Source organism: Apis dorsata, unplaced genomic scaffold (assembly GCF_000469605.1).
Source record: "Apis dorsata unplaced genomic scaffold, Apis dorsata 1.3 scaffold_4, whole genome shotgun sequence".
Lineage (NCBI taxonomy): Eukaryota > Metazoa > Arthropoda > Insecta > Hymenoptera > Apidae > Apis > Apis dorsata.
In genome coordinates, this window is record NW_006263307.1 from 868,278 (window position 1) to 883,580 (window position 15,303).

At 25.1% G+C, this 15,303-nt stretch overlaps 6 protein-coding genes across 6 annotated transcripts; 3 read left to right on the forward strand and 3 right to left on the reverse strand.

Annotated features, from left to right (window-relative positions):
• Nucleotides 1-1,587, reverse strand: LOC102672370 (protein ILRUN). Its single transcript, XM_031515076.1, has 4 exons — nt 1,570-1,587; nt 1,154-1,475; nt 325-683; nt 1-177 (listed from the first exon to the last, which is right to left on the reverse strand). The coding sequence occupies exons 2-4, from the start codon at nt 1,306-1,308 to the stop codon at nt 71-73; spliced, it is 621 nt and encodes a 206-aa protein (XP_031370936.1). The 5' UTR covers nt 1,309-1,475; nt 1,570-1,587; the 3' UTR covers nt 1-70.
• A 920-nt stretch (nt 1,588-2,507) lies between these two features.
• On the forward strand, nt 2,508-8,923 carry LOC102672231. Its single transcript, XM_006607346.2, has 6 exons — nt 2,508-2,885; nt 4,773-5,428; nt 5,665-5,914; nt 7,811-8,059; nt 8,147-8,388; nt 8,458-8,923. The coding sequence occupies exons 2-6, from the start codon at nt 4,774-4,776 to the stop codon at nt 8,661-8,663; spliced, it is 1,602 nt and encodes a 533-aa protein (XP_006607409.1). The 5' UTR covers nt 2,508-2,885; nt 4,773; the 3' UTR covers nt 8,664-8,923.
• Nucleotides 8,924-9,152: 229 nt separating this feature from the next.
• LOC102672091 (stress response protein nst1) lies at nt 9,153-10,422 on the reverse strand. The gene is made up of 3 exons (XM_006607345.2): nt 10,364-10,422; nt 9,661-10,189; nt 9,153-9,589 (listed from the first exon to the last, which is right to left on the reverse strand). The coding sequence occupies exons 2-3, from the start codon at nt 10,110-10,112 to the stop codon at nt 9,244-9,246; spliced, it is 798 nt and encodes a 265-aa protein (XP_006607408.1). The 5' UTR covers nt 10,113-10,189; nt 10,364-10,422; the 3' UTR covers nt 9,153-9,243.
• Nucleotides 10,423-10,428: 6 nt separating this feature from the next.
• On the forward strand, nt 10,429-11,175 carry LOC102671966 (probable DNA-directed RNA polymerases I and III subunit RPAC2). Its single transcript, XM_006607344.2, has 3 exons — nt 10,429-10,654; nt 10,750-10,847; nt 10,923-11,175. The coding sequence occupies exons 1-3, from the start codon at nt 10,637-10,639 to the stop codon at nt 11,131-11,133; spliced, it is 327 nt and encodes a 108-aa protein (XP_006607407.1). The 5' UTR covers nt 10,429-10,636; the 3' UTR covers nt 11,134-11,175.
• A 125-nt stretch (nt 11,176-11,300) lies between these two features.
• LOC102671830 (40S ribosomal protein S2) lies at nt 11,301-12,729 on the reverse strand. The gene is made up of 3 exons (XM_006607343.2): nt 12,594-12,729; nt 11,894-12,242; nt 11,301-11,818 (listed from the first exon to the last, which is right to left on the reverse strand). The coding sequence occupies exons 2-3, from the start codon at nt 12,239-12,241 to the stop codon at nt 11,324-11,326; spliced, it is 843 nt and encodes a 280-aa protein (XP_006607406.2). The 5' UTR covers nt 12,242; nt 12,594-12,729; the 3' UTR covers nt 11,301-11,323.
• A 493-nt stretch (nt 12,730-13,222) lies between these two features.
• Nucleotides 13,223-15,222, forward strand: LOC102671689 (testis-specific serine/threonine-protein kinase 3-like). The gene is made up of 5 exons (XM_006607342.2): nt 13,223-13,362; nt 13,565-13,868; nt 14,144-14,703; nt 14,837-14,926; nt 15,030-15,222. The coding sequence occupies exons 1-5, from the start codon at nt 13,267-13,269 to the stop codon at nt 15,117-15,119; spliced, it is 1,140 nt and encodes a 379-aa protein (XP_006607405.1). The 5' UTR covers nt 13,223-13,266; the 3' UTR covers nt 15,120-15,222.
• The last annotated feature ends 81 nt before the right edge of the window (nt 15,223-15,303 follow it).

The following is a 15,303-nucleotide window of genomic DNA, read 5'->3' on the forward strand; positions in this document are numbered from 1 at the left end:
CATTAAAAATAATCGAAGACGTATTTAAAAAAAGGAAAAATAATTAAGGAAAGTTTCTGGACATTAGGGGCTAGCACATCTTTGTATCATTAGATGATGAAGTACTTAATTGATGTAATTGCTGAGTAATGGCCAGAGTACCACTTTCACTTACTGTAATAGTTACCCAAATAACATCTAAATAAAAAAATAATTAATAATATTAAAAATTAATTTATAATTAAAATAATAATATATATTATTATATTATATTAATAAAATTATAATTAAAGTAATAATAATAATATCATAAATATGCAATAATAATAATATAAATGAATTCACCTCCAAAAAAAGTTTCTGTAGATTTTACCATCATCCTCCATTTACTTTTAAATGTACCACAATATGGAGGACTTTGAAGGTCCACACTTATTACTGTTATTTCTGCAGGACCTAAAGATGGAACTGGTACCCTTGTACATGCACCCATTTGTACTCCTCCAATATATTGTAAGCAAACTCCTTCAGGCCATGTTTCTGTACCACTATTTTGTATATGCCAAGATTTTTGAAAATTAGTGAGTGGTGGTATTGATTCTCCTTCACCAATAGTGCTATCACATATCAGTGTCATACAAGGAAATTTATTTTGAACTGGAGATTCAAAGTCAAAATAACTACATATAGCTGCTTGGAGATTCCTGTAATTGTATGTTATATATATGTAAATTTGTAACAATTATTTTATCTTAACAAAATATCTTCAGTAGTTTAACAAATATATATTCAAAACTCATTACTTTTTCCTCTTTTATTATTTAAAATTTATTATTATAATATATATATATATAATATATATTATATATTATATATTGTTATATATGATTTATATATTTTATTATAATTTTCCTAAATAAATAACATTCTAATTAAATAATTTTATTATAAAATACGTAGTTTCTACATTAATAATACATATACAATAATTTTAAAAAATCAAACAAAATATTATATCTGTAATATTATATCTGTAATTATGAGACATCAATAAGATAAATAAGTAACTTTCGACAAGATAGTACTACCTAGATTATAAATATGGCGATGGTAGGGTTAGGTTGCAAAATTAAATTTGATTAACACAAAACGAATACGCGGTAGTGTATCTCACCAATTATTCATATCCAGAAAGAACGCAGCAGTAGTTTCATTTAGCTGGCTACCAGCCAGCAACTTCTGCAGCTGTTTCACCAGATCGTCCTTGTCGGTGGTGCCTAGACAACTAAACTGGTGAATCAAATGCTGGTCCACGTTGTCCATGTTCATGATGCGTTTTCTCCCTCGTTCAATACTCCATGTAACACAACTGTCACACACGTACGGAACCGTGAGACGCGTTCTGTTATCGTTTGATCTTTAACAGCAAATTTTAAATGTCATTCTTCATGACGTTCATCCGTGCGCAGTAGGTGCATGCATCTATACTGTACACTCTATACAAAAAATATAATAATTATGAATATATACAGTTCGTAGATGGTAGAATTCGCGTCTGATAATTTTCGTCCCTTTATAATGCGATATTACCTTGACCTTGAGCGCTACTAGTCAGCGAGTTTTTATAATAGATAAATAAATATGCAAAACGATTCTATCTTTCACGAAATCAGTCATTCGTTATATAAATGCAATCTAGATTGCACGAATTTTAATTATTATTAATTTTTGATAATATATTTTAATTAAAATATAAAATCTATTTTCTGTTTTTTCTAAAAAATGCATTCTACGCAATAAAATTATAGAATTATTTTAAATTAGAAGATTTAAAATTTTAATTTTTGTGAATAATTATATCAATAATTATCAGGAATTAAAATTTCGATAAATAATTATTGGTTATTAACAGTTTAATATTTAAAAATAAAATAGATATGAAATAAAAAAATTTTTATCTTCTATGTTACACATATATGTAGTAATTATAAAATAGAAACAAAAAATGCGGGAATTTTAAATTATATTTTCTTATTAAACAAATAATTTTCATAATACATTGAAAAAAAATAAAAACCAATTTATTATCAAAAGAAATTTGAAAAATAAATTTTATTGATTTTTAATGTATTTATATTATCATTTCTATATTTATTAATATTATATTTCTATGTATTCAATATTTTTTTAATTTTATATTTTTTTAATTTACATATATATTCTTTACTGTTATTATGTATGAATAATGAATAATAAAATCAAATTTATATTTTCTATATTTATAAATAATCCTAATTTCCTATATATAAGTAATGCTAACTGATATACAAATTATTTGAGATATTGCTACAAAATGATATAAAAATTTAATGTAATAGAAATTTTCTGTTTTTTTTATGCAAATGCTCTTGAGTACTTTTCTATTATCGCACCACGCATGCGTCCATGTCCCTTCCATTCCGATCAAAACTTGGAGATGCGCACGCATTACACCGCGTAACAGTTGAAATACGAAAGAGAAGACAGTCGTGGTCCGAAGTTGATCATGTAGATATTCCAAAAACGTCCGATCGCAAGGTGAATTTACGTACAAAGTGAACGAAAAGAAATCGGTGTCGATTGAAAACGAGAATGTGGTCTGCAATGAAACATCTTTGAATTGCGTAAACCAGTGGCTACATTCTTTAGTCGCGAGTTCTTTTACTAATAATCCAAAGTTCTTTTTTTAAAGAAAAGCGAACTCAGACATCGATGAAACGTTCAAAATTCTTGAGAAATTATTTTTTTGTAGACATTAGGGCATCGTGATGAAAGTTGGAACTTATTGTACGATTAATAGTTCCGTTTCGGCGATCGTGGAATAATCGGTTTGAACTCGACGAAATCGAAACACTGAGAGAATTGAGGTAAGTATATGAATTCTTATATATGACATTACAATCAATTGGAGCAAATTGATATTTGATATATTTGATATATTTCATATTATTTTTATATTTTCATAAATATTTATGAATATTGAAAAATAAAAATAAAAAAAATTTTTTATTCGAGTTTGAAATTATTTTCATTTATTTTATTATCGATTTATATTTTTTACTTTTTTTTTATTTGTATTTTTTCTTTATATTCTTCATTTCTATTTTAGAAAATTTTAATTATATATTTTATAGTATTTTAATCTAAATGATAATTTACAACATTTTGAAAAAGATATTTTTTTATTTATTTCATTAAAATATCTTTTTATTATTAATTATATTATTTTATTTATATTATTAAATTATTGAAAAAAAATTATAAAAAATTAATAAATTAAATATAAGAAAAATTAAAATCAAACAAAAATCTTAAGAATGAAATTTCACAATGAAATTTTAATATAATTAATAAAATAGAAAATAAAATAAAATTGGGGTTTATTATTTGGTAGTAATTTATATTTATAATAATCTAGTAGTTTATATTTATATAAATATTCAAAATAAAAAGAAAAATGCAAAAAAATAATTTTAAGTATCCTTAGAACTTTAATAATATTATGATAATTATTTTATATAAAATGATTTTTTTCCATAATATGAATAAAAATGATCAAAATATTATTTTTAAAATTTATTAATTTTATAAATGTATATTTATATTAATAGAGAATATTGTTCTGTTAATTATTTTGTAAATTTTCATAATATATATCTTGACGAATGCAATGAATCGATTTTAATTCGATCTTGTCTATGTGATTTTATAAATTCTTAAATGAATAAAAATTAGATTAAAGTTAAAAAATCATAAAATAATATAACTTTAAACGCATTTATATTGTAATTAATTTTTTGTTATGAAATGAAATAAGAATGACGATATATATAGTATTACATATAACAATGCTAAATAATTTTGAACCGATATAAAAACATATTCGATATTTTCCAAGTACTCAATTTTATAAACATTTTCTTTATTAACTTTTGGCTGAAAAAAAAAACTTGAAATGTACATAATATATATATAAATACATATATATATATATAAATTAGGAAAGAATTAGAAAAGAACAGTTCATATAATAGAAATTTTCTAATTTTTTCTTTGAATATATATGATTTCTTGTTCTAATAATAAAAGTTTAGAGTTAAGTAGATTTAATTGACAGAATTTCAATTAATCGATCATTTTATTTCAATAGAAAGAAGAAGAACCTGTCGAGAGATAACCAGGTTCATAAACACAAACTGAAGTTGCTTATATAATAAAAGTCCTTTAATTTTTTCTTTTTGTTTATGATTTTTCGTTTTATTAATAAAATTTATTAATAAAATTTCGTATTAAGATTCCATTAAATATTTGTTCATAAATATATGATAGTATTTGAAACTATAGAAATTTAGTGGCTATAATAATTTTTAATATTCAATAAATAAATTATTTTATATCGAAGAAATGAATTTAAACAATCAATTTGTATTTCTAATTATATATATATAATTTGAACAATTTGTATTTCTAATTATATATATTATATATATAATAATAATATTTATTATATATATACATATATTACATTTTAGAAATATTAAGCAATATATTTAGATAATAGAAATACAACTTGAAAAGAATTAAATTTATAAAATCAAATTTTATTATAAATAAAGTTCAAATTAGTTAAATTTTATAATACAAATATTAATATAACTTCTATGTTTTAATTAATATAATTAAATTAAATATTTAATTAATATTTAATTTATTTATATTTAATTATTAATAAAATAAAACTTCTTTTCTAACAGCATGATCGGGCCATCTGCTGGCATCGGTGATGTCCCAGAACACGAGTTATCAGATAATCAATCCCGTGGCGGAAAGAAGCGCATTTTCGAGGATTTGGATATCGAGAACTTTTGCGAAGAGGTTCAAAACGGTCATAAACGATATCAATACCAAGAAATCGAGGCTCCAATGGAAATGGTTGCCTCCAATCAAGTGATAAACGACACTGCATCCTTATTCTCACCGTTATCGGCTCAAGAAGCTGTGGATGAGTGTTCAGTCGGTCGATTGGAAGTCCTTCTCGTGGATGGCACTAATTGTACCTGGACAACCGTCTCAGAATTGGAATCGCAGCAAAATATCGCTGATATTACGGCTTCACCATCTACATCTACTTCATCGTCGGAAAATAGACAAGAACAGGTGATACAGGAGGTTCAAATCGAGGAAACGAGTTATCCCATTGATTGTGATTATTGGGAACCAGTTGTCACAGTCCAATCATCCAATATACAACAAAATAAGCCCATGATGCCTTCTGGTAGTAATCAACAGCAACAGTTTGATGATCAAGAAACTGGAAATCTTTCCTGGTTACTGGATTTTAAATTGGATCCTTTTATCGAAGCCGCAGACGAGAAATCCACTGTATCTTTATCCAAAGACATTCACAATGGTGCGAAGATGTTCAACAAGCTTTTTTAATGAATCCTTTAATCATATTATTTTATTTTTTACAAAATTCTTAACAAAATAAAATTGATTCTTGATTTGAATTATTATAAAATATAGAATAAAGATATATGAACATTGAGAAAAAATGATATATGAACATTAAACATAAAATATTAATTCTATTTCTAGAATTATTTACTATATGATTTTAAGAAATTGTTTACTTTTCTTATTTAGGAAACAAAGCAAGGATGAATGGACGTTCTTATGGATCTGCCTACATTAACGATGCTAAAAGGAGTTGCAATGAGAATGGATCGTTGCATCAGGAATCAAATCATAATTATTCTAGCCTCGACAATAGAAATTTCGCGTCTTCCCGGTGTAATGGCCCAAAGAAACCGCCTTTCACATATACAGAACTGATTGAACACGCTCTGCGAGAAAGGGGAGAGCTTACGGTATCAGCTATTTACCAGTGGATCTCGTAAGTACTTTAGAACAATGTTATAATGTGATTGTAGTACTTTGTATTACAAATTTTTAAAATTTAATATGAGATTAAATTACATATTATGACATATAAAAAAATATTAAATTAATCATTGATATTTATTATTATCAAAATTTTTTTTTGATATCATGAATTTATTAAATTATTAATTAATTTCGTTATATACATTATTTTATATCAATATATATATATATTATATTATATTATTATATTATAATAAATTCATTGATATAAAACATAAAATTCATTAGTAAAAAATTAAAAGACAGACATTCACATACTTATCTAACTTCAAAATAAAATTTAAAATAAGAAGTTCATATTCCAAATATTATCACTTTTTTTTATTTTATCCAATACAATAATTTGAAAGAATAATTTAAATATTTGAAAAATTGTAATCAATCACTATTTCGTTTTTAGCTAAATGAAATTCAACTCTAAAATTAGTATTATAGAATATACTATAAAATATAAAGAATTGATTAATTAAAATAATAAATATTATTTAATTAAGTTAATTAAATTAAGAAAAGAAATTAAAATGAAATGAAATAAATTAATAAATATTGTACTGCAAAATATCTGCAGAACTTAAATAACGATCTATTATAAATCTTAACTTTTTCTATAAATAATAAATTTTATAAATATTTTATTAAAACTAGATAGGAAATAGTACATATGATATATAGAAATTTCAACTAATTTTATAGATTCTATCGATATAATATAGAAAAAAATAAAATTTATTTAAAATATTTTAAGGAGAGCATTAAAAATAAGTTCAATTTCATTATCTGTATTTTATCTATATATATTTCACGAACCCACGATCGAACAGGTGAAAGCATGGAGGTAGTAAAGTGCGCACGTCGTGTTATTGGGAGAGGGAGAGGGTTGGAACAAATGAAAGAACCGGTACCAACTGGTACCATCATGTAGCGAGGGCAGCGGTGCCAAGGGGTACCATCTAAGAACACGAGTCTCCCCAATAGACCACCCCCGCATCAACATAAAATATAGTTCTCGTAAATTTATAGAAACGTTTCGTTTCGTACATTTTTTACGATTCTAAGAAAAACGATGTATAAAATGTACATTCCGATTAATTATTAAAAATTAGAATATTTAAATATTATTAATTCACAAAGGAATTCGTATAAATTAAATATAATATAATATATAAAGTTCGCAAAATATGAATTTATTTGATTATTTTTGATATTTGAGCATATGTTTAGTAATAATAGTTAAATATTTAATAATAATAGAAATAGAATATAAAAAAAATTTAATATTTTCTCCTTTCTCTTTTCTTATCTTTTCTTTATATTACAATTTCTTATTACTTTTCTTTATTACAATATATATCAAACAATTTATATTTATATAATTAAAAAAAATATTTGTCAACTATTATATTTTTTTAATTCCAAACTGAACAGTAATAAAAATGAATTAAAATTATGGAATTGAATGAATTATTTTTGTTACATGATTATTAGAACGGTTATTAGAACAGATAAAACTATTATTAAATTTATAAAGCGTTCCATTAATCTTTTTTTTCCAATAGCTGGAAAATTAATTAGAGAAGTAATACTTATGACGAGTATGTGTACAATGTTGTGATATCGCCATAAATCGCAGGAAAAAAAATTATTCTCATCGGGATATAGACTTACCGATATTGAATAGATAGGAACTATTTAAACATTTTTTATTATTCTAAAAATTTATTTATTATTCTAAGAGTAACTAATAAAATTATATTTTTTTTTATAATCCATTAACTTTCTCTGTCAATTTTTTTATCTACTTATATCATAAAAAATTAATTAAATATAAATTTAAATATATTTTTAGAGAACATTTTCCGTACTACAAAAGTAATGACGATCGTTGGAAAAACTCTGTTCGACACAATCTATCCATAAATCCACACTTCAGAAAAGGATCAAAAGCACCACATGGAGCTGGACACTTATGGGCTATTGCAAACCGCTCTGGAGATTCCAGACCCAGACAAACCATTAATAATTCTATCATTAATTCTTCTACGAAACAAATAAGCAAGAACAATATAGAGATTGAAAATCTGAGGAAAAATGTCAGGTAGTCAATTGCTACTCTTATATTATTTGAAAAATTATTTTATTATGTATGTTGTTATTTATATGAAATATAAATATATATTTTCAGTCAAATGAATCCAATAGATGAAGTAGAAGCAGCAACTGCCAGCATTACACAACAGTCTAATGAAGAAGAGACTGAGAACATAGTAAATTCTGTAACATTAGAGCATTGTGCTGAAGAAATTCTTAGTGGTATTAAAAAAGAAGTAGAAGTACAATATCTTGTTCCCATGATGGTGTCCAATAACGAATCAACTCATCCTAATCAACAAACGCAAGAGCTTCATTATCCTGTGAAAGAGAGTGGTAATCTAATTAATTAAATAAAAGATTAAAATTATATAACTAAATTCAACTTTTAATACATATTTTTAGATTTTCTCAATCCAGTATCAAAAGAAGTAGTCGCAGAAGAATGCGGACTAATAAGTGAAGGATATCTAGTTACAGACTTAAATCCTACTGCTTTGGGTCTAAACATGATTGAGCCAGAAATTATCACGCCTGAAAATCTTTTTGGGGAGGAATTAAGTTTTCAGTTTTATGAATTATCATCTCCATCACAAATTCAATCTGCCTGACATATAGAGAAAAATAAACTGCGATTTATTGTTATTGACGAACTGCATGTGCAAAATATTCAGGATTGCAATCAAGTGAAAAACGAAGAAGACATTTACAGTGTTATTGATAAAAAAGAATTTCAAGAAGAATTTCAAGAGTCAATGGTCGAAAGCTGACTTTTCTAATAATGTTATGACGAGATTTATATAGAAACCAAAATAAAAAGGTTATTAAACTTTTTCAAGATTCTCAAAACATATACGTGAATAAAGCTGAATGAAAAGCTACATATTATTACTCCATTGTGCCTGGATATGTTTTAAGGAGTCATTTAATACTACGCATTAGTATAGTTTTCTTTTAGCCCTTACAAAATAATATGTACCGTTTTTTGTATTAGCAAAAGTAAATACAATATTTACTCTATGAGCTGTAAATATTATTATTCTTTTAAATTCCGATTACTTTGGAAGTTTTATATACTGAGAAGATTTAACTAACAATGAATGTTTGTAAAGCGTTCATTTTACTATGTAGAAATTATTTTACAATACAATACGTTTTCATCAAACTGTCTATTTCGTAAATTTTTAATTATTATTTTTTAGAATCAGCTTCATTTTTATTTTCAGCTTCAAGATCTTCATTTTGCTGTTGTGCTTGAATTAATCGTTCTGCTAATCTTTTTTGTCTTTCCAACATCTTTGCTTTCTTAAGTTCCTTCTTTTTCTTTTTCTCATCTTTCTCTGCTAAAGTTATTGCCTCTGTTAGTGAATGTTTGGAAATAGTTCCTTGAGCTATCAACTGACGTCTGATTTCTTCAATTTTACGTTCTTTTCGTTCTTTAGCTTCTAATTCTGCTGCTTCTTTTTCAGCAATTTTTGTTTTTATTTGTGCTATCAATTTTTCCATACCTGACATTTTATTAGCTATTTGTATTTGTCTACAAACATATAAAATATAAATATACATTTAAATCTTTTATCAATCAATCTAACCATTTTTTTAACATACCTAGCTTTTAAAATCTCTTCTTTCTTTTTCTTTTCTTCTTTAATCTTTTGCAATCTTTCTTGGATACTTAAAGGAAAAGCAATTTTTTCATATTCTTTTTGTTCTTCTACTTCTTCAAGTGTAGGCCATGCCAATCCTGCAGGTATTCCTAAAGCTGCCATTCCATATCTTCCTAATATTCGTTTCTTGTATTTAATTGTATTATGATACCATTCTATAGATTCATTGTAAGGTTTTTGTTCAAACAATCTATTTCTATCAGCAAATGATAATCTTGACTTATTTCTTTTTTTTTCTAGCTCAGAATTATCTTTTGTTTCTTCTAAATAGATTGGTTTTTCTTCAGCGGATTCAAGAATCTTATTTGAACAATAATATCTTATATTCATATTTTGAAATTTTAAACTCAATGATATATCGAAGATTATTTTTTTTAAAGACATTTTCTGCATTTCCTTCTATTTATTCACAATATTTATATTTTTTTATAATTTTATATTTTTTTACAATAATGCAGAATTATTATTAGCTATTAAAAGTAAAAAGATGAAATATTAGGTTAATTATTATTTCACTAAATATTAAATTATGCAAAATATAAAATATTTTTTCAATTTATTTAAATTATAAATTATAATATTTTTTTGAGAGATAATTAAAGACATTTCTATTTAATATTTTTTATTAAAATAAATAAGCCTACCTTAAATATAATTTACTATTAACTATATATAACATATAAATATAAAGTAGGGTTATGTATATACAATAATTACAATAGATTATAGTGTGACATAAACGACATAAACATGTACACATGAGAACAAATTTAATAATTTGACGTTATATAACATAATAATAAATAAATATTTTAAATATTAAATAATAATAGTTTCTCTTAATATTATAAATAAAAAAAATTAATAAAATTTAATATTTTACTTTATAGTAATTTGTTTAAAAAATAAACGATAAAATGAGTCGGTTAGCAGAGGTACAATATAATTCATTAATATAATTAATATAATAAAATTAAATCTTATATTTTGCAATGTAAGAAATAAAAATTAAATAGAATTTTATTTACAGGTAGCTAGTGAACAATCATCCGAAAAATGTAAAACTTTTGTATTTATGGGTGAAGGTTATACTTTAGGAAATTCATTAGTCTCCGTAATTTCACAAAAGTATATTTATATATTAATTAAAACATAACTTTAGCAATAGCATAAGTTTCTAATTACTAATTATTTTGTATATAGTCCTAATGTAGAATTTTGTGCTTGTTTCGTTAATCATCCAGCAGAAGGAAACATATACTTAAGAATTCAAGCAAAAAGAGGAAAAGCAATAGACATATTAAAGAAAGGATTAGAAGATTTTGAAAAAATTTGTGATCACACTTTAGAAAGTTTTAATAATGCTTATGATCAGTTTAAGACTTCCAAAAATACATCTGTAGATAGCATATAGATAAATTATTTTGTTTAAATAAAAATAAAATAAATTATAGTACAATTGTGCTCAATTTATTTCCTATAAAATACCTATTACCTATATGACATAATACCTAAATATACCTAAAATATTAATTAAAAAATAAGGAATAGGAAATAAAAGGAAAAATAATTACAATTAGATACTTTGCATGGAGGTTTATTGTTTAAACAACCTCAGCAGGTCTCTGTCCACCCACAACTCTGTGATTCTTAGATAAATAATCTGCAAATTCTTGATATGGCGCTTTTCTTAATGCTTGATCATGCCAGAGATCTGGTGTTAAATATGCATAAGTTTTGGCAATAGCTGCATAAGTAGCTTTAGCAAAATTGCCAAGAGTACATGTGGATCCTCTAGCCGAAGTATAGCAATCCTCAATACCAGCCATTTGTAATAATTTTTTAGGCACAGGAGCTGAAACAATACCTGTACCTCTTGGTGCTGGAATTAGACGCACCTGAACTGATCCACACTTGCCAGTAACTTTACAAGGCACTGTATGAGGATCACCAATTTTATTTCCCCAATAACCACGGCGTACTGGCACAACTGAAAGTTTAGCCAAAATGATAGCACCACGGATAGCAGTGGCTACTTCCTTAGAACATTTTACGCCTAAACCAATGTGACCTTTGTAGTCACCAATAGCTACAAAAGCCTATAAAATAAAAATGAATTATTAGTTAAATTTTTATTGGATTAATAGTTTTATTAATCAAATATATAATGTTACTTTGAAACGTGTACGTTGACCAGCTCTAGTCTGTTTTTGTACAGGCATGATTTTTAATACTTCATCTTTCAATTCAACACCAAGAAATTTATCAATAATTTCATATTCTTTGATTGGTAAAGAAAAAAGATAAATATGTTCCAAGGATTCAATTTTTCCATCTCTAACAAGACGTCCAAGTTTAGTCACTGGAATCCATTCTTTACTGTCTTCTTTGCCACGTCCACGACCACGACCTCGACCTCGACCTCCACGACCTCTACCTCTTGGACCTCCACGGTCACCTCCTCCACGAGAACCAAATCCTCCACGAAAACCTCCACGCGCGGCTGGAGCAGTGTCCGCCATTCTGATCAAAAGTAACAGAAAAAATTTCATATTTATTAAACGAAAAATTATAAAAAATTATAAAATTGTATTTAATAAAATTATTTTTCATTAATTTAATGTTTAAAAACACAATTTTTTTAAAGAAATAATTAATTATTTGATAGAAAAAAATATCTAACAAAGATATTTTTTAACCTCAAAACACGTGCCTTTGATATTTATTAGACATATTTAAACATTAAATAAAAAAATATGATTTTTATAATATTTATTCAATAGATAAAATCTTAAATAATCATAAGAACATATCAAATATATTTTGTGAAGATTTTAATAATGAAATTTTAAGAAATGATCATACTATACTTACGTTATTTCTTTCTTCTGATTATGATTACGGAAGAAAGATTGATCAATTCTCTCGAAGTTGGCATGTTAAATATGTCGATATATCTCGATTTAGTTTCACATCCGTTATTTAAACTTCAATTACATATTAATAAAACACGAACTATTAGTTTTTATTCAACTTATTCCCTAATTAACGTTTTACTTTCTTTTGCTCCTTTTTAATTCCTTAACAAATTATTTCACAAATGTTTAAAATAATATAAAGTAGGAATGGACATAAATTCTGTTATCATGCTTTATATTTAATGATATTTAATTAGATAAAATGATTAAATAATTGGTATTTTCATTGTCAAAACTCTATTTTATTACAATCTTGCTTGGTAAATAAAAGTAAGTGAAAGAAATAATTCTAAATTATGACAAAATATAACAATAGTTATAAAATATATTAGTAATTTGAAAAAAATTTTTAATATTAATGTAATATTAATTTTTATTAATTTTAATCAGCAATTACCTAACCATCATGATATATATTATTAAATAATAAGATAAAATTATAGAAACGAAATAAGAAATATAAATTTAATAATAAAATAATAATATATTTTTTTTATGACAAAAAATGAAATAATTATAAGTTATGATAATAGAACCAGTAGGATGTCACTTGTGGATTGTGAAATCTCATGACGAGTTTGAGTCAGACTTCATCCGAGGAGGCAGTTTTATTCGCTCGCGGTTATAAATTCTTAAAAAAGCTGGGTGAAGGTGCTTACGCAAAGGTTAATTAACCATCTCATAAATCATATTATAAAATGATACGGTAACCAATTCATAAAAAAGATGATAAAATTCAAATTCTTTTTCATCTCAGTCGGTAAAGTCATTTTCTATATTTAAATTTGAATCCTATAATCAAATAAAATTCTTCAATTTTTCTTCAATTAATATTACATAAAATTCATCATCGTTATTTAATCGTAGGTATATCTGGCGGAGTATAAACCGGAATCTGATCCAGACAAAAATAGTACCTTGGCATGTAAAGTTATAGATACAGGAGTAGCACCTAAGGATTTTGTACGAAAATTTCTTCCTCGAGAACTTGATATCTTAGTGAAATTGAATCACCCTCATGTAGTGCATGTTCATAGCATATTTCAAAGACGTACTAAATATTATATATTTATGCGTTATGCTGAAAACGGTGATCTCCTAGAATTCATTTTGAAGAATGGTGCGGTTGCAGAAGGACAAGCGCGCGTATGGTTTCGTCAACTTGCGCTTGGTATCATAATATATGACAATGAAAATTAAAATATATTTTTAAATATATTATAATGAAAATTATATTTATCAAATTTTATAATAATTTGATAAATATAAATATTTTCATGAAATTTTAATGATTCTTTATTTAAAAATATAATAATTTATTTCAATAAAAATAAATATGTAATATTATTTTATATACTGTTAGAAAGTGTTATTCTATACTTCGAATTATATAAAATTATATATAATTTAATAAATTTTTACTGATGATTTTATTATTTTTTTCAGGTCTTCAATATTTACATGAAATGGAAATCGCTCACAGAGATATGAAATGCGAAAATGTTCTTTTAACATCGAATCTTAATGTAAAACTTGCTGATTTCGGATTTGCTCGTTACGTAATAGATAATCGAGGTAAACGTGTTATGAGCGATACCTATTGCGGTTCTTTATCCTATGCCGCCCCGGAGATTCTTCGTGCATCTCCATATAATCCCAAGATCGCAGATCTTTGGTCTCTCGGAGTCATCTTGTATATTCTATTAAATAAATCGATGCCATTCGATGATACTGATATCAAACGATTATATGAGCAACAAACAAACCGTAAATGGAAGTTTCGCAGTAAGATTGCAGAAACTTTGAGCGATCAAGTGAAGAAATTAGTAGCTCGTCTCCTAGAACCTGATGTCTCAAAACGATGGAAGATGGATCAGGTCATCAACAGCGAGTGGATCGCTATGGATCCTAGACTTTTGATTCTTACACCCGCTGAACAAGCAGCTCTTAATAATGCAATACAAGAAAAGAAAAAATTCGAAGAGAAATTTTCTGCGAAAGATCCAGTGAGAATATTAATAATAATAATATAAATATGAATTTGCATAAATTTCTAGTTTTAAATCAATAATTTTTAATTTTGTTTTTTTACTTAATAAATTAAATTATGTAATATATTAAAAAATATTTATTTTATAGAAACTATTTAAAGTAGAAGAAAAGAAAAAGACAAATGCAGATCCCAAGGCAAAACCTGAAGATGTCACCGTAATTAAGAAAGCGGCAAGAGTTTGTATTTTAATTTAATGCTTTATTAATGCTTTTTAATTATTAATGCTTTTTTTTTTAATATAAGAAATTATTTTAAAAATAATTTTTTTACTTTTCTCAGATGACGATATCCACCACTGTTGCTACTGGACCGTATTTTACTAATAAACGTAATAATAATAATAATAATAATAATAATACTAATAATTAGTTGAAGAATGTTTGAAAAACAATTTGGATTCTTTTATAAAATTGAAATTATTGAAAATTTACTAAAGTCAATATTTGATAAGTTAAAACAACATGTTATTGTTGTAAAAATTTTTCTATAATTACGGATTTAATACTTTTATACAATTTTGAAAAATTCTATTTTATTACATTCTAGACTAAAT